The sequence below is a fragment of the Thermobia domestica genome, chromosome 3 (assembly GCF_964235325.1).
Source record: "Thermobia domestica chromosome 3, izTheDome1.hap1.1, whole genome shotgun sequence".
Taxonomy (NCBI): Eukaryota; Metazoa; Arthropoda; class Insecta; order Zygentoma; family Lepismatidae; genus Thermobia; species Thermobia domestica.
Window position 1 is genome coordinate 159,785,121 of NC_137456.1, and position 22,315 is coordinate 159,807,435.

Consider the following 22,315-nt stretch of genomic DNA (forward strand, 5'->3'; position numbering starts at 1 on the left):
AAAGAAAGTTCTTTGAAAGGAAATCGGACTTCCAGATTTCCAATTTTTCGTTAGTTGTTAGTTCTAGAAATCAACATCAGAACTGTTTTGGTCTGTCTGAATTTCTCTCACCAGCTTTGTAAAGTCTTTTTATTTTCTCTCTTCTTCTAAAACACTTGTTATATTTTAAAATCCTGCCACCACTAGCAAAACACTAAACAAGGCACAATAAACTAACACAAATAAAGAACGTGACGGTTTAAGTTCTGGAATTGTCATCAGAACTTAGTTTTTTTTCTGTTTGATTAGTTTTATTTTCTTCTAATTCTTTATTTTTTTATATTTACAATGTAGGGTGTGGGTCTTGTTAATTTCTTCTTCTTTCATCGTTTCTTTCCTTCCACAAGTTTCTTGATACCTGTCTTGCAACAAATTGTAATTTTCCTAATTTCATTTTATCGTTTATTAAAGTTTGTATATTGTCTCTTTTTAATTGGTCTTTTTTTTCTCTTATTTTGTTATTTGTTATATAATTATTGCAATTCCAGAAGACGTGTTCTGGTGTTTGTACTTCATTACATGTACATTTATTGTCATTAATTATATTAAGTCTTCTCAGATGAGATTTATACGGTCCATGTCCAGAGATGTATTCTATTAATTCCCTACTTATTGTCCCCATTTCTTCTCTTATTTTTAAGTTTGGGATAATGGTTCTTGTTCTTTGTCCCTTTATCGAATCCCTCCATTCATCTTCCCACTTCCGTTTAATCAGTTTGTTAATATCGTCTTCGGTGCTTGGCAATTCTCCCGTAATTTCTAATATCTTCGTTCTCTCATTATTCTTTAGCCACGTCTTAATAATCTTCTAAATATCTGAAGGTGTATGGGTTCTTCATTGGCCAAAAGTTGTATTGTTTCTGCAGAGATAGTTTTTATGATGCCATGGGTTCTAATTAGCATTAATCGCTGCACTCTTATTAATTTTTGCCTTAAGTTTTTGTTTAGAAACAGTCTATGACCCCAGATTCCGGCACAATATTGTGCAATAGCCATTAGAATAGCTTTGTTATACAATTTAAAAATTTTTCTGTCAATTTTAAAATCTTTTATAGCGACTGTTAAGAGTTTGTTGGGTATTTTTTTCGTCTGCTCTGTTGTTTCAGTTATATGTTTTTCGTAGTTTAGCCGTTTGTCTAGCCATACACCTAAATATTTGAAAATGAAAAATAAAATGAAATCTTTAAGCTTTACGTCCCACGTTATGCCGGTGAGGCTAAAGGAGATGGTGATAATGAGAGATAAATGAAAATGGTGGAATGAAGAAAGTGGGACGAAACGGGAGAACCCCGAGAAAACCTACGAGCACGGTGTTTGTCCACCACAAAGTTCACTTGGCGGGGGCTGGGATCGAACCCGGGACCCCAAGCACCAGAGATAAACGCTCTACCACTGAGCCACCGCGCTCCCCTAAATATTTGAATTCATTCACAATTCCTATTTTAGTGTTCCTAATTTTGATTATGGGTTCTCTCTGTAGAGTTTGGCCAAATACTGTAATTTTCGTTTTATTAACCGATAGAGTTAATTTATTTTCTATACACCATCTTTCTAGATTTTCTAATATTATATTTCCTTTTTGCTCTATTTGTCTTCTTGAGGATGCTGTCATCACAATTGCTAAATCGTCCGCATATCCAACTACGCCTAATGTTTCTTTTAGATTGTTTAGTTTTCTTAAAAATGGTTGGAAAGTAATGTCCCACATTGTAGGTCCGCATATTGAACCCTGTGGGCATCCTTTGGTGCTTATTGTTGTTATATCTTCTTTCTAAGTATTGTAACCATACTTTTCCCCTCCTTTTCTTTGTATTCCAAATTACATAAAATAAAGGGAATTTCGTAGTGTGAAAATAGATTTCAGCCGGAATCAAGATGATGTAGATACAACAGTCATTTCCTGGGCTTAACCTAGACTTCCTTCAGGAAATAAAATAAAAGTTACACCATCTTAATGAGCATCCGCACATTCCTGTTCCGAAGATAATTATAAAGAACAACAGACTTAATACTTGTTATTGTACTCGTGGAAAGCGACAATGATGGACAAATATTTCTTCTTTGCTTTTGTGTGCGGGTTTCTTACGTTCAACACCCATGGATTCAGTTTCAATAAGACACTAGCTGAAAATCCGGTAAGTAGAGCCAAGAAAGGTTGTTTACTTTGCTGATATTGCTGGAATGATAAATGAAGCACTATGACTGTGATATTAAGTACAACTTCTTTCTCCATTATCTCAACTTAACAGTGGATGAAATAAATTTTCACGTCGTTTTTTAAAGTACCTGTAATCGTTTTTAGGCATCCAGTTTAGATGGCATTGATATAAAATGAAGCATTACTACTTTTCTCAATATATCAGTTTGCAATTTCAGTGCAACTATCTATTTTATCTTCATTTCTTGATTTTCATTCCACATCTATTGTTTAAAGAACTACTTGTTTCCACCCAGCGCCATAACTTAGATTTTTCTGGGAGGGGATAAGCATTAATATTTGGTCCCCCTAGAAAAAAGTTTTTTTTTTTAAAAAATAGGCCCCTTCTTTCCATCTTTCTCTTATTCTTTGTGGGTCCCTGTAGCCAGTGAGCCTTCCCTCACGGCAAGGTCTGAGGGCCGTTAGTTGCGCCCCTGGGCCCGCTCCATAGATGACAAATTTAATTAAGGGGAAAATATTCACAAATCTCAATACAAATAAATATTATTTCTAAGAGCCTTTCCTTTCTTTCTTTCTTTTTCTTTCTCTTTCTTCTTTTTCTTTCTTTTTTTACTGAAATGGGATCAAGACTCATTTTTGGTTTAGACTATTTACCTTTTGTGTGCTGTTTTGCTTATGTAATGTAGTGAACCTGTTTGTAGCTTTATTTATAACTTCAAGTTAGTATTGTATTTTTAGTAAGACAATTTTGTCTTAGAGTGGGCCCCCTCGAACGGCGGGGAGTTTTCCTGAGGGGCAGTTGACCTCCTGAGCCCGCAAGTTACAGCCCTGTTTCCACCTACAATAATAAGAAACTTGTCTGCGACAAAGACAAGATTAGTTTTTATATCAGAATTGTGATAAGTAACTAAATGGAACAGGTATTTGCTAGTGTTCGAGAATTGAGTTCTTGTGTTGGGCAACAACCTTTGATCCCAGCAATTCCTGTTAGGATCTATTTGACCATTCGCTTTCGCACTGTCCGTGTGACCTTAAACTAATGCGATATAAACAATATTTATGAATGTAGTATTCAAATAGTTAGATTTAGTACATTTAACTATCATCATCATGAAGTCTGTTTCCAACAAGAAATATTTATTTTAAATAATAAAGTTATGACACATTTTGCCATCCCTCGAAATTTGCCACCCCGTGCAAATGCACGTGATGCACATATGGTAGAATCAGCCTAGCATCCGTTTTAGATGGCATTGATATAAAGTATACTGTACCATTACTACTTCTGTAATCTATATTATGATAGACACAATGAAACGTCAACTGACCCTCTACATTTAAAATGAATAGGGCTATAAACACAGGCGTAATCAGGGTTATCGTTTACAAAGTATCTAGAGTTAATTGTACACTATATAGTGTCATACAGCAGGACATATCCACGGGACCACTAAAAAAAATTGCCTTAAATTAGGATCAGGGTCGCCCTAGGTAATTTACTGCCTTGTCCAAGAGCGCCGATTTTTTTGTAAATTTGGGGGGGGGGGCATTCAGATGCAGAAGATAAATATATGAGGATTTTAAGACAAATTGCATTCAAATTATGCCAAATATTGTATATTCATAAATACAATAGGGGTCCCAAGCCCCCGGTCCCTCAGGATCGATGCCCTTGCCCTGTCCAATGCCATTATTTTCCACCCTCTCCCCTTTTCTCCGGAAAGAACAAATTTTAAATTGAAGACTTTAAGTATGCAACCTTATAATGAACAACGAAGGGGAGGAAACGAGCTGCAAAGCCTACAAATATAATCTCATTGTATCTGTTTTTTGATTCTTTAGCTAATAATCTATTTTATTAGTGAAAGTTAAAGCAAACACATCTGCAGAGGAAATATGGTCATCCTGTTTATAGAATTCAATATTGAGCTTCAACCTCAATATATCAGTTTGCAATTCCAGTGCAACTACAGTAGCTCTTTTATCTTTATTTCTTGATTTTCATTCTACATCTGTCATTTTTTTTTAAGAACTTCTTTCTACCTTCAATGATAAGGAAGTAGTTTGTGACAAACACATGACTAGTTTTCATATCAAAATTGTGATAACGAACTAAATGGAACAGGTGTTTGCTAGTGTTCGAGAATTGAGTTCTTGTGTTTGACAACAATCAAGCAAGCAATTCATGTTGGGATTTGCTTGATCATTCGCTTTAGTATGTCTATGTGACCTTAAACTAATGAGACCTAAACATGATTTATGAATGTAGTTGCAGGCTTAGTAGATGTAACTACCATCATCATGAAGTCTGTTTCCAACAAGAAATATTTATTTTAAATAATATAGTTATTACAGATTTTGCAACCCCTAGAAACTTCCCGCCCCGCGTTAAACACATGGTAGAGTAGCAGGGTTTGCCCAAGTGGGCCCAGCCCGAAAAAGCCCACCGGGTTTTTTCGGGTTGGACCCACCTGAAAAAAACCATCTTAAAACCCACCTGGGTTTTTGACTTTTTTGTTAGTGTATTATTGGTACAACTAAGGTGATCACATTGAAAGTTATTTTTATCAGATTTTAAACTTTCTTTGGGCGAATTATATGCTTTCATGTTAAGATAGACAACAATATTCAACATAAGACCTTTATAAAGCTCTAAATGCACTGAATGGATGAATGAATAAATAAATAAATAAATAAATAAATAAATAAATAAATAAAACCCTCACCTTAGCTTGAAATAATTGTAGAACAAATTGATGTGTGGATTATGCTTATAGCCTATTTGAAGTAAAGTAAGCGATTGTATATTTTAGAAAATACTTTCCATGAATAGTACGTTTCCTGACTCGGCACCGCCGAGGGACGTTATCCCTCATACGTTGACGGGTTTAAGGTCATAGGTGCCGGTACTAACAGTAAATATGTAAATGCATTAGTAAAACTATTAGTATTATTTCTTACCTTTGATGGTAACAAAAGTATTCAGTAAAATTTGGTTTTCCAACAACAGTTAAGTTCAGTCATTTGTTGCTAGCCTTCAAATAAGCATTCTGTAGAATCAACACTAGCAATAACGTAGAAATTGTCAAAATTAAAAAGCTTAATGCTCGGAGCTCCGAAGACTACGTAACGCTTACTATTTCAAGTGCTGCATTCAAACTTCAGTATTAATGGAAGTTTCGTTGTACAGTAAAGCAAGCGGCATTTTCAGGGAAAACCCGTCGTGAAAGAAGTGTTCGGGAAATTACCGCAATTGAACCCACAAAGCATCGAAAGTGAATACTTCAACAATAAAACTATTTATTTTACGCTGGAGCAGGCACGTAGCCAAGAAGGGGGGGTCCAGGGGGTCCGGACCCCCCCTTTCGAGACCAGAAATGAAAAAAAAAATTAAGGAAGGATAAAACAAAATGAAATTACAAAAAGAAGGATCAGCTTTAAAAATTAAAAAGAAAACTACAGGAAGCGTTTGCTTACTCTTTCTTATGAGGATATTTGTATTACTTGCAATATGGTGGCGAGGTAAGCGAGGTATTCTGGAGGAGTCAGGGAATTTGAAATTTCAAGAAAAGTTATGGAATTCTCAGAATTCCTGCTACTAGTCAGGGAGATTTCAAGCTTTCGAAAGCATAAGTGCCGTTGTGTATCAGCGTGGACATTTTTAATCATAACTTTTCGTCATCGCATCCTTGCAGTATCAAACATGTTATTTCAAGGACAATTTTCTGTTGCTCCTTTAACCTGTCATTTGGAACAGACAGTAGTTGACGGAATAATAAAAACAAGAAGATATGTTGAAAGAAAGTTTTGTTAGCATTTGATTCAACAGAGAAAGGAACGCATATATTGTGAAACTAGTTGAATTTACACATGCCTCGCACAGGGGCTGTATTTGGAAGTCAACGCCTGTGGGAGTATCACCATTGATCTCAGCGACCGCGAAAACTATGGATTTGATACCAATATCGGTCTTTTTTTACATGTTTCGGTATCCACTCCCCGCTGACTCCCGGCCCGCATACTTGCAAGTCATCGCTAATGGAAGTGTCACCATTGGTTTTAGCGACCGCGAAAATATGAATTCGTCACTAATAGCTCAAGTGGTAGAGTATTGGCTTCGCATTCGGGAGGTCGTGGCTTCGAATCCCGCTGCCTACCATCCTGACTGAGGTTATCCAGGGTTTCCCTGTCCTACCAGGCAAATGCCGGGATGGCACCTACTAAACAGGCCTTGGCCGATACCTTCCCAAATCCTTTCCATTGTTAATGTTGTTGGATATTCAATGTAAAATGGCCTCTGAGCTCTATCTGATGATTGTTAAATAAATAAATAAATATCGGTCATTTTCTACTACTTTTACATGTCCCGGTAAACGCCGCCTGAGACCCCCTGGTTCGAATTTCGACACAAACGTTTAACTCCGGTCTGGAGCCTGGACCAACGTATTCGTGACTAAAATTTGGTAACTCTCGGTCAATTTGTCTGGTTCCCAAGCCGGTTCCGGTAAACGCCCCCCTGAGACCCCACTGTTTCGAAATTTGAAAAAAGTGCTTCTTCTTGATCTGGGGCCTGGGCCAAGGTACCCCTGACCAAAATTTGGTAACTCTCGGTCCACTCGTCTGGTCCCCAGGCCGCACACAGACAGAGAGAGACAAACACACAAACAAATTCTTTATTTTATTTAGGCCTATATTAGAAGATAGTTTACAAGACAGTATTCAGTATGTACTTTTTATAATAATTGAGGTCATAACGAAAGGAAAATTGTTATATTTGAATAAACAGGAGAAGGACGTAAATATTGCAAAATCTTTTTCAGTCCTTTTTTTTTTATTATTTTGCTCGAAATTTCTTCATAGTCTGTTATTAAAATACTTGGCAACATATCCTCATTTTATTGTCCTAACAAACCAATATATGTTGATAGTAAAGTAGTTTAGATTGATCGAGCTCCTGGGCCTTCACAATTTCATGTCACCCCCCCCCCCCCACCGTTACGAAATCCTGGCTAAACGAACCAATATATGTTCCAGTAAAATAGTTTAGAATGATCGAGCACCTTTTGTGATGACCACAGTATTTCATATCACGGACCCCCCCCCTTAACGAAATCCTGACTACGTGCCTGGCTGGAGGATATTTCATTTCATTTTAGACATTTTGAAACATTTACTTTATAAAGTATGAATTATAGGCCTATCTTTGTTAATTGTTTTAAATTAATTTTCGGAAAAGATCAGTCTTGCAACAAGTGCTCGGGTAATTCCCGTAATTGAATGCATAAAGCATCGAAAGTGAACTTCAACAATAAGACCATTTATTTTACGTTGAAAAATATTTAAGACATTTTGATGAATAATGTCTTTGTTTTAAATTAATATAGCTATTTGGTATTCATATTTGGCGAACGTCACTGAGGCTCCTAGGATGACTCGATCTACATTTGTTCGTTTGTCTGCCTTTACCACACAGTGTTTAACTTACGGTCTTTTAAATTTTTAGGATACAAACCAGACACACGAAATTTTCTGTTTAGATTTTGGCAGCATACCAACGTAAAATTACAAAATGGCGCGCTTTAAAAAAAAAATAGCTGATATCCACTGGCGAAAATCCCGGGGGGATGATGGGGACATATCTCTTAGAATCTTGGAACTGTCCCACTCAATAATCCGATTGGAAATGTGTTTTAGGAAGAAATATGATGATTTGTGTCCAACTGTCACAAAGGAAAGTGAGATGAAATTGATACCTCCCAGAATAAGCCTCAAATCTGACCGCCTCCCAATTTTGAAGACAACTTTGCTCCACTACCTATGTTGTCCCGTAGTCCCACACAGGGGACATAAAATATGACGATATTATTATTACTTTACAACTTTAAAATCAGATGGCAACATTGAAAACTGTTTACAGGGAATGATCATATTTGGATCATCCCTTGTAAACAGTTTTCAATGTTGCCAGTCAGATTTTAAAGTTATAAAGCAATAATAATGTCATATTTTATGTCCCCTGTGGAGGACGCCGGGACCGACATGGGTAATCCTCCCCAGCATTGTTTTTCGCCTTCATAAATATTTTGTACATCGCATATTTTATATATACCATCTTACCTGTCCCCCCAATGTTGAAGACAAATTTGCACCGCTGTTGATATCCACGCTACAAAGCGCAATTTTAGGTCTTTCAAGTTGAAATTTTCAAAGTAGAAGCACGAGAGACTAAATTAGCTGTATATATTTTGGCGGCATAAAATTTCAATATGGCGGCCATTTTTCAAAATACCGGGTATCCATGCTACAAGGTGCAATTTTCGGACTTTTTAAGTTGATATTTTGAGGGTAGAAGCACAAGATCTTCTAAATTTGCTGTATAGATTTTTTCGGCAATCTAATATAAAATTTCAAAATGGCGGCAATTTTTTCAAAACAGCAGTGAATAGAAAGTTGTTGCAAGTTGTGACAATGACGCTCATAAAATGTAAATCATATTTTAACATTTTTACCCCAAAAAGATTGAAATATTTCGTAAAAACCCAATTAAACCCGAAAAAACCCAATAAAACCCGAAAATACCCGAAAAAACCCACATGGGCCCAGGTGGGTTGGTTTTTTTCAAAAATACCCGGTTTTTTTCAAACCCTGTAGAGTAGACTCTGCGTCAACTGATCCTGGACATTTGAAATAAATAGACCTATAAGACAGTGCGTAATCTGGACTATCGTATACAGAGAATCTATTTTTTATTGTAGAATTAATTGTACACTATATGATATCATATGTTAGGATATAGAAATATGCCCTCAGGCTCATCTCCTAAATGAACGGCAGGGATACAAGAAATGCAAACGCGTAAGATAAAAGAACTACCGTTCATGCTAATGGTAAAAATTGCCCATAATTGGATTTTAATTGCACTTTTTATTCGAATTTGAGGACACTAAATTCAATGGAATAGTTTCCAAACATATCCATGGGATCGCGAGAAATCAGGATATAAACATTAAAATTAGGATACAAATTAATATCAATATCCCAGCTTTGAAGTAAGTTTTCTCGTGATCTTATGGATGGATGTGTTTAGAAATAGTTCCAATGAATTCAACAAACTCAGGTTAGTATAAATAGTAAACCTACCGTAAGCATGAGTAGTACTTCAAATACCTCAACTTTTGAGGTCGTTTTTCTCGTGAAAGGATATGTTTGAAAATAATTCCATTGAAGTCAGCATCCTGAAATGAGTACAAAAAGCATAATTAGATATTTATCCAAGCGGTAGCACTTTTACAATTGTTTCTTTCTAGATGATATCTTCATTTTATCCCAAAAATTTTACTATAATAATAATATTTTCAGCATAAAATAGCAAATGAAAAATTAAACAGTCATTCTCAACTTCCCACATTTAATTTCAGAGTGCGCATTCGTACGGCACGGAGTACGAATCTAATCTATGTCTAGGTTTGCAATAGTCCAAAGATCGCTAATGTACAGGCTTCCTATATCGAAGTCAAGAGACTTCCACCTATCTTAGATCTTATCTTTGCGTCTGAAAGAAAGTTTCCGATCCGCACTGTGAAAAATTAAATTGTAGATATTGCGAAAAAAGTATTTGGTACCCTTGAATGGTATACGCGTGAGCGCGGTGCTCACTTCCTGGAAAACTCGTTCATTTCTCATATATTACGAACAGCAGCATTGTGAAATTATTTCTATCTCTCTTTTGTACTTTCTCTAGTCAAAGGATATAGCCATTGTGGTGACACATCCATTACAGTTGAAGATCAAGCATTATTAAATGTAAGCATGAGGTAAATGTAAGCATGGTGCTCAAATATATACGAGAACGGTGAGAATATATATTTTTTTTCTAGACTGACAGTTTATTATTCTTTTTACACTTGGGTAACTTTGCACTTTCGTATGATATGAGTAATAAAATTGAAATGCTAGCATGGCTAGATGCAGTCAGTGAAGTTAAAGTCTCATTTTTAACGGATTTAGGCCTAAGCACTGTGCTTTAAACTAAGATTACTGTATGTAATTAAGCCTTAGTGAGTTATTGCTCTGTTTTCTTCTATGTAGCAACGAAGTGTTTGTTAGCGTTATTTAGATATTCACTATGTTTAACCCTTAACTGCTGGCGGGATATTTAAATACCCCATGTCCTCTCTTCAGCAACGTACATTTTCTCGTTGTACGCAGATACATTTGTTGTTCAATGTAATTCCAAGGAAAGTATTTACAAGGAACATCATTTGTACGTTTGTCCTGATTATGTGTAACCATACCTGCAAGTATTGCGTGTAATATAACTATTACTAGAAGATTTATGGTGTAATTTTAAAGTGGGGTTTTCAGATACCCCACCAGCAGACAAACGTGACTTTTTTTTTACCAGCACAGTTAAGGGTTAACTACAAATATGTCTAATTCCTGATACAGAGAAATTCATGTGGTCAATATAACGCAAGTAATATTTTCTATAACTTGTGTATGTAACATATAAACATTATATATATATATATGTGTGTGTGTTTAAAACGGAAGCTGAATATATTTATTAAGAAAAACTATTATTTAGTTTTATCAAACACAATGTCGGAGTACCATATGTTATGTTGACAAATTTTTTTGAGATGTGCTACTAAGTCAACATAACATTTTTTTAAAGTGACATTTTGAGCTTATAAGTATATGATAACAACATTTCGCATAATTAAAACATTAGAAAAAGGAAGTAATATTGTTCAATAGATTTTCTAGCATCATTATTGATTCCCATATTTTTTCTGCAAAAACTACGATTGACAGCTGACAAAATACGAAACAGAAAAGAAAAATAGATGTGAGCGTGGTGCTCACACGTATAGATATACCAACTGTGTGACATCAGAGACGTATACCAATCCAGGGTTAACGTTTGCGTTGATATATTTATATATAATAGGCTACCCCATGTCCTCTCTAAATAGCCATTGTGGTGACACATCCATTACAGTTGAAGATCAAGCATTATTAAATGTAAGCATGAGGTAAATGTGAGCATATATATTTGTATTACTGTTGTTACATTTCTTGTTAATATTCAGCGGTTTCACACACATCATGTCCCTGGTTGTAGGCGCGTTTCTACTTCTTTCCACTGATGCCTTACTAGTGCCGAGAAGACTCTTGTATCCAGTGGCGTAAATAGTTCCAGATGTTCGTCAAGAAAAGGGTAGAAATTCATGTTCCCAAGTTCATATAATTTCAGGTGTTTATATATATATATATATATATATATATATATATATATATATATATATATATATATATATATATATATATATATATATATATGTGTGTGTGTGTGTGTGTGTGTGTGTGTGTGTGTGTGTGTGTTGTAACGACCCACTACTGAAGCAGTATCGCTTAATTTTGTACTACTTACTTAATGAAACCCGGGGGCCACGGTGGCTCAGTGGTAGCCGGTGGGTGTAGCTGAGCGGTCTGAGGCGTTAGGCTGATGATCGTTAGGTGAAGCCCATTGGGGGTTCGAGTCCCTCTGTAGTAGCAAGGGTGGAATTTTAACTGTCCTCGATGTTTCTGTGTTCGTGTCCCTGTCGTGTCTAGTAGTCCTGAAAAGTGGTTGTAGTAGGAAATAAGTCAGGAAGTTTAAAAAAAAAGTGGTAGAGCGTTCACCTCTGGTGCTTGGGGTCCCGGGTTCGATCCCAGCCCCCGCCAAGTGTACTTTGTGGTGGACAAACACCGTGTGCGTGGGTTTTCTCGGGGTTCTCCCGTTTCCTCCCACTTTCTTCATTCCACCATTTCATTCATTTCTCATAATCACCGTCTCCTTTAGCCTAACCGGCATAACCGTGGGACGTAAAACTCAAAGATTTCATTTCATTTTTTTAATGAAACCCATTACAGGTTGACAGGTTACAGGGGGTCATTATTCCACGGACCTTCACCGAACCACCCGACGAGGTGCAGATGAAAGAGAGAAAGATTATCAAATGTTTGTTGTACTCCAAGTTTAAATTTTAAGAAAATCAGCAACCAAAATTCAAAATGAAATCTTTCAGTTTTACGTTCCATGGTTATTTCGGCTAGGCTAAAGGAGACGGTGATGGTGTAAAATGAATGCAGTGGTGGAATGAATAAAATGGAAGGAAATGGGTGAATCCCGAGAAAACCATGCACACGATGTTTGTCCGCCACAAAGTTCACTTTGCGCTAGCTGAAATCGAACCAGGGACCCTACTAAGCCACCGTGGCTCTCAACCATGATTCATTCTGAAGTTTACAAACATTTATTGATGACGCAAAAACTTCTGGAAACCATATAATTTCAGGAATAATTAATGTATTCGTTAAAATATGTATCAGAATACTTTTGGATCTTGGTGAATTTCAAATAAATAGTTATAACTACAGATAAAGATTACGTCAATCTTTTCATTTATCGTCGGCGTTTGGAAGATTTGTTTTGAGAAGTAAAAGCATAAATTTACAATAGAGCGATAATTGTTTACAGTGGGGATTGATCTAATCTTCTCGTAACAAAATGCCACCAAATCTGAAAGTCATAAACATCTCAGATGCCTCATTTCGTAGCTAACTTCTTTGTAAATATATATTTCAGTTTTGGTTTGGTTATTGTTATTGTTAATAGCAATGATAAAAGGCACAAAACAAAATACATTGCAAATCAGTTACCTAACTATTAATTAGTATTGGATAAAAATAAGAAGTCAAATATAGCTCCACACTGAGAAAAAAATGTAGGTGGCGTACTTAAAAAGATGGGTTACATGCGTAATTCCTGTAGTTTTTGGACTTAACGTACAGAAGACGTATAACTGAAAACGCATGTTTTATAATACTTTCTGTATAAGTGTTCCATCTATACGCACTTTCTGTATGAAACAATGTAGGCGGTCGTTATCTCATATACAAATGGACGTATATAACAGCCTATAGCTGACGAAGGTAACATTTATAAGTATATTCATGTGATATACGGAAAACTGTTAGATGTCAGATCCTGCAACGGCATGATTTAATATCTAAGAGCAAGGGGGCCGAGGGGGCCCGGACCCCCCCAAAGCTCATGTGGGGCCCCCTATTGTATTTATGAATATACAATATTTGGTATAATTTGACTGCAATTTGTCTTAAAATTTTCATATATGTACCTTCTGCATCTGAATGCCCCCCGCCCCAAATTTACAGAGAAATCGGGCAGTGCCTATGTAGCATACGGATAACGTATGCTCCGTACTGATTTCTATAGTAAGCAAGAGGATACCGTATATTTGTATATACAATATACCGCTGTCCGTCCAGGGAACGGATTTTTCTCTGTGCAGTAATGACTTCGTTCGCTGTTGTTGGTACATCTACTGGATGTCAAAAGAAAGAAATCTAATATAAATAAAACAAAAGAGTTTGTTTATGTGTCTGTGTGTGTCTGTCTGTGTGTGTGTGTGTCTATGTGTGTGCGGCCTGGGAACCAGACGAGTGGACCGGGAGTTCCCAAATTTTGGTCACCGTTACCTTGGTTCAGGCTCCAAACCAAGACGAAGCGCTTTGTTCAAAATTCGAACCAGGGGAGACGTTTACCGGGACATGTAAAAGTAGTAGAAAATAACCGATAGTCAAATTCATAGTTTTCGCAGTCGCTGAGATCAATGGTGAAACTATGATAGCATTAACTTGCAAATTCATCCCATTCGGCTGCGCGCCGGGGGTTTCCGGGGGGGTACCGAGACATGTAAAAATAATCCAAATTACCGATATTAGTGTCAAATACATTAGTAAAATAAATTTTGTTTTTCTTTTGTTGTTCAGTTTGTTTACATATAGCTTATCCAGACTTAAGAGTGGACTGTTGGTCTTATGGGAACAGCGGTGCCAAGTTGAGCATTAAAAAACAAATGCAGAACAGATCGCGCTTCTATTATACTGCCGGCTGATGTTGCCAACTCACGTAGTAAAATATCCATCACCACGACGATTAATTAATTAATTAATTAATTAATTAATTAATAATAGTAAAAAACTTATCACATTGAATCAATTGCACTCCAAAGGATCAATTCTTTCCATATGTTTTCTTTCCACTCTTTATCCACGGCTATCCCAATATTTACCCACGATTCGCCCATGTATATTATGTTTCTATTTTGGTTTCGAAATTTTCTTATTTGCCGTAGATATTTGTGACGCAACGACACAATATCCTCTCTATATAAGCATGGCCTTACTTTGTCTTTTCTCATAAACAAATTCAAGCTCTTTTAAACGTACGTAGAACGTGGATCTTTTAAAGTTCGGCCAATTGGAATCTGAATCAGGGGCGATCGCCGATCGCCCCCCCCCCCCCCGAAAGGAGGAAACTTTCTTATTTTTATATATATAAATAAAACCCATCCCAAAGTTTGGAGCCCTTAAAAGTAGCAATATGACAACCCACCGCCCTTCCCCCAGAAGTCGATCCTGGATCCGCCCCTGATCTGAATTCACCTGTTTGAGAACGGAATTGAGTGTTGGTGGCAAATTTCTAAAGAATAACTTATGGACCTTTCGTCTGATCGCACTGTTAACAAATTCATTAAATTTTACAAATCGACTGTTCTTTGCTATTTTCTTTCTTAATCGCTTCTTGTTCGGTGTTACTAAAGGTCCACGTTATAACTCGCTTTGAATTCTGAAAACAGTTGTCCTGGAAGTTTTCATGGCTTCAGCTGTTTCATTCGCGAACCAACTTATACTTTTACCCGGGTTTTTCTGTATGGGTATGGGTTTTTCTGAAAGGGCTATTGTTATGAACGTGTAATTAAACACGTTCATAACAATAGCCCTTTCTTTGCTGTTCAACACTTGACCACTGTTACGCTTAAAAGAGGTGTTGGCTGTAACTTCTTCCATTTTGATATATTAACACACACTCACACACCTATACACACACACACACACACACGATTTTGTTCCCAGAACAGCACAGTACGTAAATAAACACAATCAACAAAATGCCGAATGCTCAGAACCATACTCCGCCACACACTGCACAATAGCAAAGACACAACAGAGAAGAATTTTGTCTGGAGTCTGAGATGAGTCGTCTAGCGCGACAATAGATGATACAGTAGGTAAGCAATTAGTCCTACCCACCGCAACAAACCGTCTCCCTATTTCCTGGTGTAGTTTCTGAAACCAATACTATTATAAAAGCCAACAAAAATCGGTCAGTTTCGAACTCCCAAAGAAATTTCAATACAAGAAAGATTAAATGTGTCCTATAGTAATTCTCGCTAAAAATTTCCTTCCCGACGAGGAATATATCTAAATAATCGAACTCAGATGTACCGAGAAAAATTTCATGGATCAGTGATAGGCCTAAGAAGTTTTATACTTAGTGTTTATTTTTAATACAAAGCAAGTTAATAGTTTTGGAAAAATATGGATTATGGCTGTAGCTTTGTTAAATAATAATAATAATAATGACCTAATAAAACTGAACTACCTGAGATGGTAATTTCGTACTTGAAAAATCATCCTGCAGATCATCCCCTGAAATTATTACTGCCTTTTTATTCAAAGTGTCCCCTGTGGATGAGTGGTTACGCTCGTCGCCGTGTAAGCGAAGGGTCACGGGTTCGATTTCACGTGCGGACACAAGTTGTTCGAATCTCACGTTAAGCTGCAACTCCTTTTCTGCTCTCTTTCCTTTTTGATTAAAATATTTCTCTTTGGTTGAGATAGAAAAAAAGAAAGAAAAGGAGATGAAAAGAAATTTTACTTTTTTTACAAAAATCAGAAAGATTTCATTCAATTCTTTCTGGCCGTACTTTTATTTCTTTTTAGCTACGTGAAATCAGTGGAAGTGACAATACTAATGAGCTCACGAATGTAGGTTGACACTACGGTGAAATTTTTCGGCAGTTGGAAACGCTATCTTTGAGCAAACAGTTTTAGTCACGTATAAATGGAGCGGCAACGTTCTAGCAGCTATTACGCTTATCGTGTCTTCCCCCTTCAAGTTTAAAAAACAAAAACTAGCTATTAAAAGCTAATTAAATACTTTGTAAGGAAAAGAGAAGTTATGAAAATTATTTTTGTATCGTCGGTAAATATTTAATATTTTTAAAGATAAACTACAGTAGTGAAATTTGTTCTCTTTAAGGGGGTAAGTACGCAGAAGTAAAAGCCCATAAGCAGCTACAGTACAGACCAAACGCTGGACGAGCAATAGATATATTTTATGTGACCCGTATGAAGTAGGGGCATGACAGCTAGTATATAATAAAGTAATAAATTTCATTTACAGTTCTTAAGGAACTAATGCACGCAAGTAATTACTGAAACTTATCGGATTAATGATAAGTAAATATATAAGCGCTAAACGATGTTATGCATATGATGATTATCGTATATATAATGTGATATTATTATTGCTAAATTTATTTGGAATTTATGGATGAAATTGATGTCAGCATCAACCGATATGGAAAATCTCAAAGTAGAAAAAATTTGAGCAGTTATATATTCGTAATATGTATATGTTTACTATTTATATTTTCTCAATACGATAAATGTTTGTTCACGAATATAATCTGTCTCAAGGGGGGAGTTAAAATTCCGAAACCTTCATTCTGTACGCCATTCTTTAAATCTACCCGTTTTAAAAAGGAACATTTTTGGGGCTAATATGCTATGACCCAACGCCAGACAATGTTTATGTAGTTCATTTTATCATTTTTACTTTGATCTATTTACAGGATTTTTATTCACTAACTAAAAGAGCTGCAGAACCGCATCGTTTTGAGGAAAGAGGTGAGTATTTCGTATATTAAGGTTTCCTCTCTTTACTTTGCTCATTGTCTTTCTTGGGCTGTATTTAATTGAACTTCTATTCATGGCTAAAATTTAGACATAAAATTTAAATTGTTGTTCTTTGTGGAGGTTTGGCGTTCCTTTTCAGCACCAAAGTTTATGAGACGTGGACCTCCACTGGAATTCAAGTGAATCCATCATTTGAATTAGGTTTCTAGACAACACGAGCAATATTTTCTATATTTAAGACTCCAATATTTTCCTATTTTATTTAAATTTCTAACTTCTGTTTTAAAAATATGTTATGTAAATTCTAACTAGTCAGCAAAATAAAGAAACAATTGTCTTGTTGCTTAAAACTATTCCGTAAATACCAGGCTGGAACCATACAGTACTGCATCTACGTTTAATCTAAACAAGCTGTAGCTTAGGGAACCAGTGGGGACTCCAAAAAGTTTAAAAAGAAAAACTGGATGTGCATTTTCAGAAAATTATATTTAAAAAGATAAAATCTGCATATATACAGCAACAGTGTGCTTCTATGATGTAAGTAATGAGGCCTCCCCTGCTAGCCTGCTCCCTAAAATGTCAGTTGACAAAGGACAGATAGACATGTAAAAGGCCCGATTACCTTCAATAGCTTCGTGCCTCATTATACCTAAATGCGGCTCTTGAACTATCAATTTAGTTTCTAGTCGATTCCTGTGCACGACCCTTCCCTTCTTCTATCCGGAGCTGAGCCTTGTTCCAAAATGTGATAATTTAATAAACTCTGGTAAAGACAATAGAAAGAATCGTGCAAAATATTTCCATGCATGGATATGGATAGCCACCATTAGTTCCGTTACCTGTTAAGACGTTAATGGATTGACTTATTTAAAGAGCTCGACCGAGATAATCGCTCTCACTATCTGTTGCAAAAAACAATTAAAAATTCGCTTACATGTATGGGAAATAGATACCAACCGTTAAAGTCGTCGTTATCTCTTACTTCGTTAACGGATTGACTCTATTAACGAACATGGCGAGATAATCGCTCAAGCTACGTATTACAAAAACAGTATTTAAAAAATCGCTTACATGTATGGGATATGAGCTATAAATAGTCACCGCTAAAATCGGCGTTATCCATAATAATACATTAACGGATTAACTCTATTAACAGACTTGACCGAGATAATCGTTATCTGTTACAAAAAAAAACTCAACAATTTGCCTTAAATGTATGGGATACAGAGAGCCAACGTTAAAGTCGTAATTATCCGTTAACGGATTGAATCCGTTAACAAAGTTGAGAGGGGTAATCGCTCTGGCTATGCAGGGTGTTTCAAAACAACACCGGCAAAGTTTGGAAGGTGATTCGTGACACCAAGATAAGACAAAAACTATAGACCAACTTTGGTACACAAATGCTTCCTTTCGGAGTTATACAGAGATTGTTCAGTCTACATTTGGCCAATTTCGACTTACCTAAAAATTTAGAAGAATCCATGGCGCCAGGTCTGTAAGTCCTCGATGTGTTTCCCTTGGTTCCTAACAATAGCTTGGCAGCGTAATTTCCACTGTAATAGGCTTCTCTAAAGGACTGGGGGGGGGGAATCATGTCCCATTCCTTTCCCACAGCTTTCCAAAGTCCTTCCACAGTTGTCACACGCCGTTTTCCCAAAGCCCGCTCCAGCAATCCAAATCCACAATAGTCCATAGGACTTGCATCTGGAGATTAACAGGTACCTCATTGAAAGGTATCACCTATATACCACTTGCCTCCTCCATCTCTCTGTAGAATGCGAGGGACGATCGTGAGGTATGTGATGAGGCCTTGTCCATGTGAAGGCGCACCATATTGGCGTCATTTCCGTATATTCTTGGAATCTCATGCTCGTAGATCGGCCGCATGATCTGCTCCTGAAAATACTGCGAATTTATTTTGCAGTTCTTCGCCACCCTACGAATCTTCAGTTTACCTCGGTAATAGTAGCCAGTAACGACCATGAACCCTTTTGGGAAGGATTCTTTACAGACAGGGACCCACCTTCTGAAGTTCTTGGCGCCTTTCTTTCGGTACATGATGGCTCTCGGTTTGCCGCAGTCGAAAAGGTAAATCCATACTTCATCGAGCGTTACGACGTACATCCACCTTTGTTTTGCCAGATGCCGTTCGCACAGCTTCCGGGAGTTAAACTTTCGTTCTTTTGGTGGGCATCCGTGAGAAGATGACGCGAGCTTTCATGAGTTTTTCCAGCTTGAGTTGATGGTGTAACGTCCGGCTCACAGTCCCAAAGACACGTCAAGACGATTAGCCATACACCTTTGTGTTGGCGGATTTTCTTGCATTGCCATTTAGCGAACTTTCCTCTGCATGTTGAAGGTAGCCTTGGTGCATTCCCGCTTCCTAGGCAAGTTCGTTGGTGATCCGAATAGTGGAGCTTCGTTGCCCTTGTACTTTTTAATAACATTTTTTATTCCAATTAATTGATGTTGCAACCATTCTTCGTGCACTGTTTTCTAATGACAGAAACACTAAAGTGGGCGTCATAAAGAGCCGCAACATAGCCTTCCCAAAACCGGCTTAGTTTGGGAGGCATTTTGGTCACAGAGCGGAAACCCACACACTTGGAAACAAATTTAACACAACACTCACAACAATGGTCCTGTTTTGTGCGTTATTGTCGTCCGCGCGGAAAAACAACTCCGTTCCCAGGAAGCCACTGCACAACACTGTAGGACGCCACGAGCCAGGTCGCGTGAGTCCATTCTGCCCGGGAGGGGGAAGGAACGAAATCGGCCAAACGTAGGCTGAACAACATCTGTAGGCTGCCAAAATATGAAAAAAAAATGAACTTTAAAGGTTCATAGTTCCAAAACTATGGGACCTACCGCAATCGGGTCAAGACTTCACTTAGGAACTAATATGTGCTCTATTCAAAAGTCCATGTTTTAGGTCATATTGCAATTACAATTTTTATAGAGGGAGTTTGGCTATGGGCATATAATTTGAAGTTCTCTGCAACTACCTCTCTAAAAATTGTTGTGGAAGTGCCGCAGGATTCTGAAACATGGATATTTGGATAGGGCACATAGTAGTTTCTAAGTGAAGTCTTGACCCGACTATGGTAGGTTCCATAGTTTTGGAACTATGGGCCTTTAAAGTTCATTTTGTTCATGTTTTTGGCAGCCTGTAACTCGAAAAGGAAGAATTTGTGCACCCAGGTTGGTCTACACTTTTTGTCTTTTCTTGGTGTCAGGAATCACCTTCCAAACGTTGTCGGTGTTGTTTTATAACACCCTGTATATTGCTAAAACATACAGATTAACAAATTCCTTACATGTATGGGATACGGGCTGTAAATTGCCGGCGTTAAATCACTGTTATCTGTTAATACGTTAAAGAATTTACTCCATGAACGAATTCTGTAGAAATAATGCTCTAGCTTTCTGTTGCAAAGAAAAAAAAATCAGAATTAAAAATTTTTCATCCGTTCAAGAGTTATCGTGCGAAGTAATGGGCTACGAGCGTACTATTACCTGACCAGCGAACGAGTGCGGGCGGCCGGTTTTGGAACTAAAATACAAACAACAGTGTTTCTAACCGGATTACTTGTAATTAATCTATCACAGTTGTTTTTGCCCTGTTCATAATAAACCACTTCACGCACATGTTCAAGTTAAGACAAACACAATTTCAAAAGTTATGTAAGTTATTTTCAGAACATTTTAAGGGACTGCAAAAGAAAAGTACATATACCCTCCATATTAATTTGGCAATAACTTGCGAATAAACTAACCTCATTGTTGTACAAATGAACACTGAGAACTTCGTAGCATTAGAGTGTAAGGAATTCCTACTTCATCTGTTAACAAAACCTCGAAACACATCTTTGTGAATCAAAGTTATACTTTGGCAACTGCGCTTTCATTGTTTAAAGCAAGTTTTATTGTGTAGTTTTGAGATAAGGCGTCTTCGAAATTGCTACAAATTTGGACCATGTGATCGATCGATTGACAGTACCTTCAGTAACAAATTTGCATTGAGATCATTTTCGGATGTGCTGCAAAAGACTGGTGACAGAGAAACTGATAATCTAACCGCCTCCGAAGGAGATTTGGATCCGCCCCTAATTAAGATGGTAGATAAAGATAACTTTCTCTGATATCTAATCTGTAATTATTTAGCATGGTTTGGTAATTTAAAAATCCAGTATTTCTACCATATTTTGAAAAATTTATTTAAAAGAAATAAACCCAATATTACATTGGGGGCGGTAGGGGAGCGATTAAAATTTAAAGTGGGGAGCCTGACAATTGATTTCTTATAGCTCCAGTGAAATTCAGAAAAAAATGAATTTCATATTAAAAAAGAAATACAAAATACAGTTTCATGGTGACTCTTACATTCATTATGTTATTATAAAGTTAATGGTACTTTTGAAATTGATTAGAGTGAACAGATATGTATTTAAGTAACAAAACCACTTGCGTAAGTTTTCAAAATATCAAGTTAGAAGAACGAAGTTTGTCTTCCACTGCCATCTCATTGCTCAAAGATACCGGCGATGAAACAATTGGCCGGAAATCATGCGGCCGCTTCTTACATCAAATCATGAAGAAAAAGATGAGTGCCAATGTTAGGTACGTAAGTTCAGTTCTTTTTCCTTTTTTTTTTTTTTTTTTTTTTTAAGGATCCCCTCTTGAAACTATACGTAGCACATTTTAGTACTCACACTTGAAATAAAAAATACAGCTGTTTAAAGACGATTGATTGCCTTTGTCTTTGAATTTCATATGTGTACACAGGATTTGTTAAACAAGACCGTACACCTGATATGTTTGAACTATATGCAACTTATGCTCACGGGCTAAACTCAGTCTTCTGAAGTCAATCGACAAATGATTATGTATTACAGACACAAAGACAACACTAGGCTCCCAAGTTTCAAAATTATATTGTGTATGAAAACAGATAGTAGAATTAATTCTTTGTCACAAGAGACCTAGGATCTGAAAGAAATTCAGAGGGAGTTCAAAGGGAATTTCTATACTCATAAATAAAAGTTGTGAATTTATTGTGTATTGAACCAATGATATTTATGCTTACATTACCCATACGCTGATGTTTTATCGATACTTTTATTTCACATTTACCAAAATGCTGGATTACGATAATAATCCTAAAAGAAAGATGCACTGTAATCAGGTTTTACAAAGCAATCCCGAAAGACAAGCTATCCAATCCCGTAGCCCTTTAAAAAATTAAGGAAAATTTCTTCTTCACTTCCTTTTCCCCCAAAGGGT

At 36.7% G+C, this 22,315-nt stretch overlaps 1 protein-coding gene across 1 annotated transcript in view; it reads left to right on the forward strand.

The window, feature by feature from the left end:
- The first annotated feature begins 1,995 nt into the window (after positions 1-1,995).
- LOC145681542 (vascular endothelial growth factor A-A-like) overlaps positions 1,996-22,315 on the forward strand; it is a 70,148-nt gene continuing 49,828 nt past the window's right edge. The window contains exons 1-2 of the mRNA XM_081753185.1: positions 1,996-2,174; positions 16,969-17,023. Coding sequence (XP_081609311.1) covers positions 2,079-2,174; positions 16,969-17,023 — 151 coding nt within the window. The 5' untranslated portion in view covers positions 1,996-2,078. The remainder of the gene's footprint in view (positions 2,175-16,968; positions 17,024-22,315) is intronic.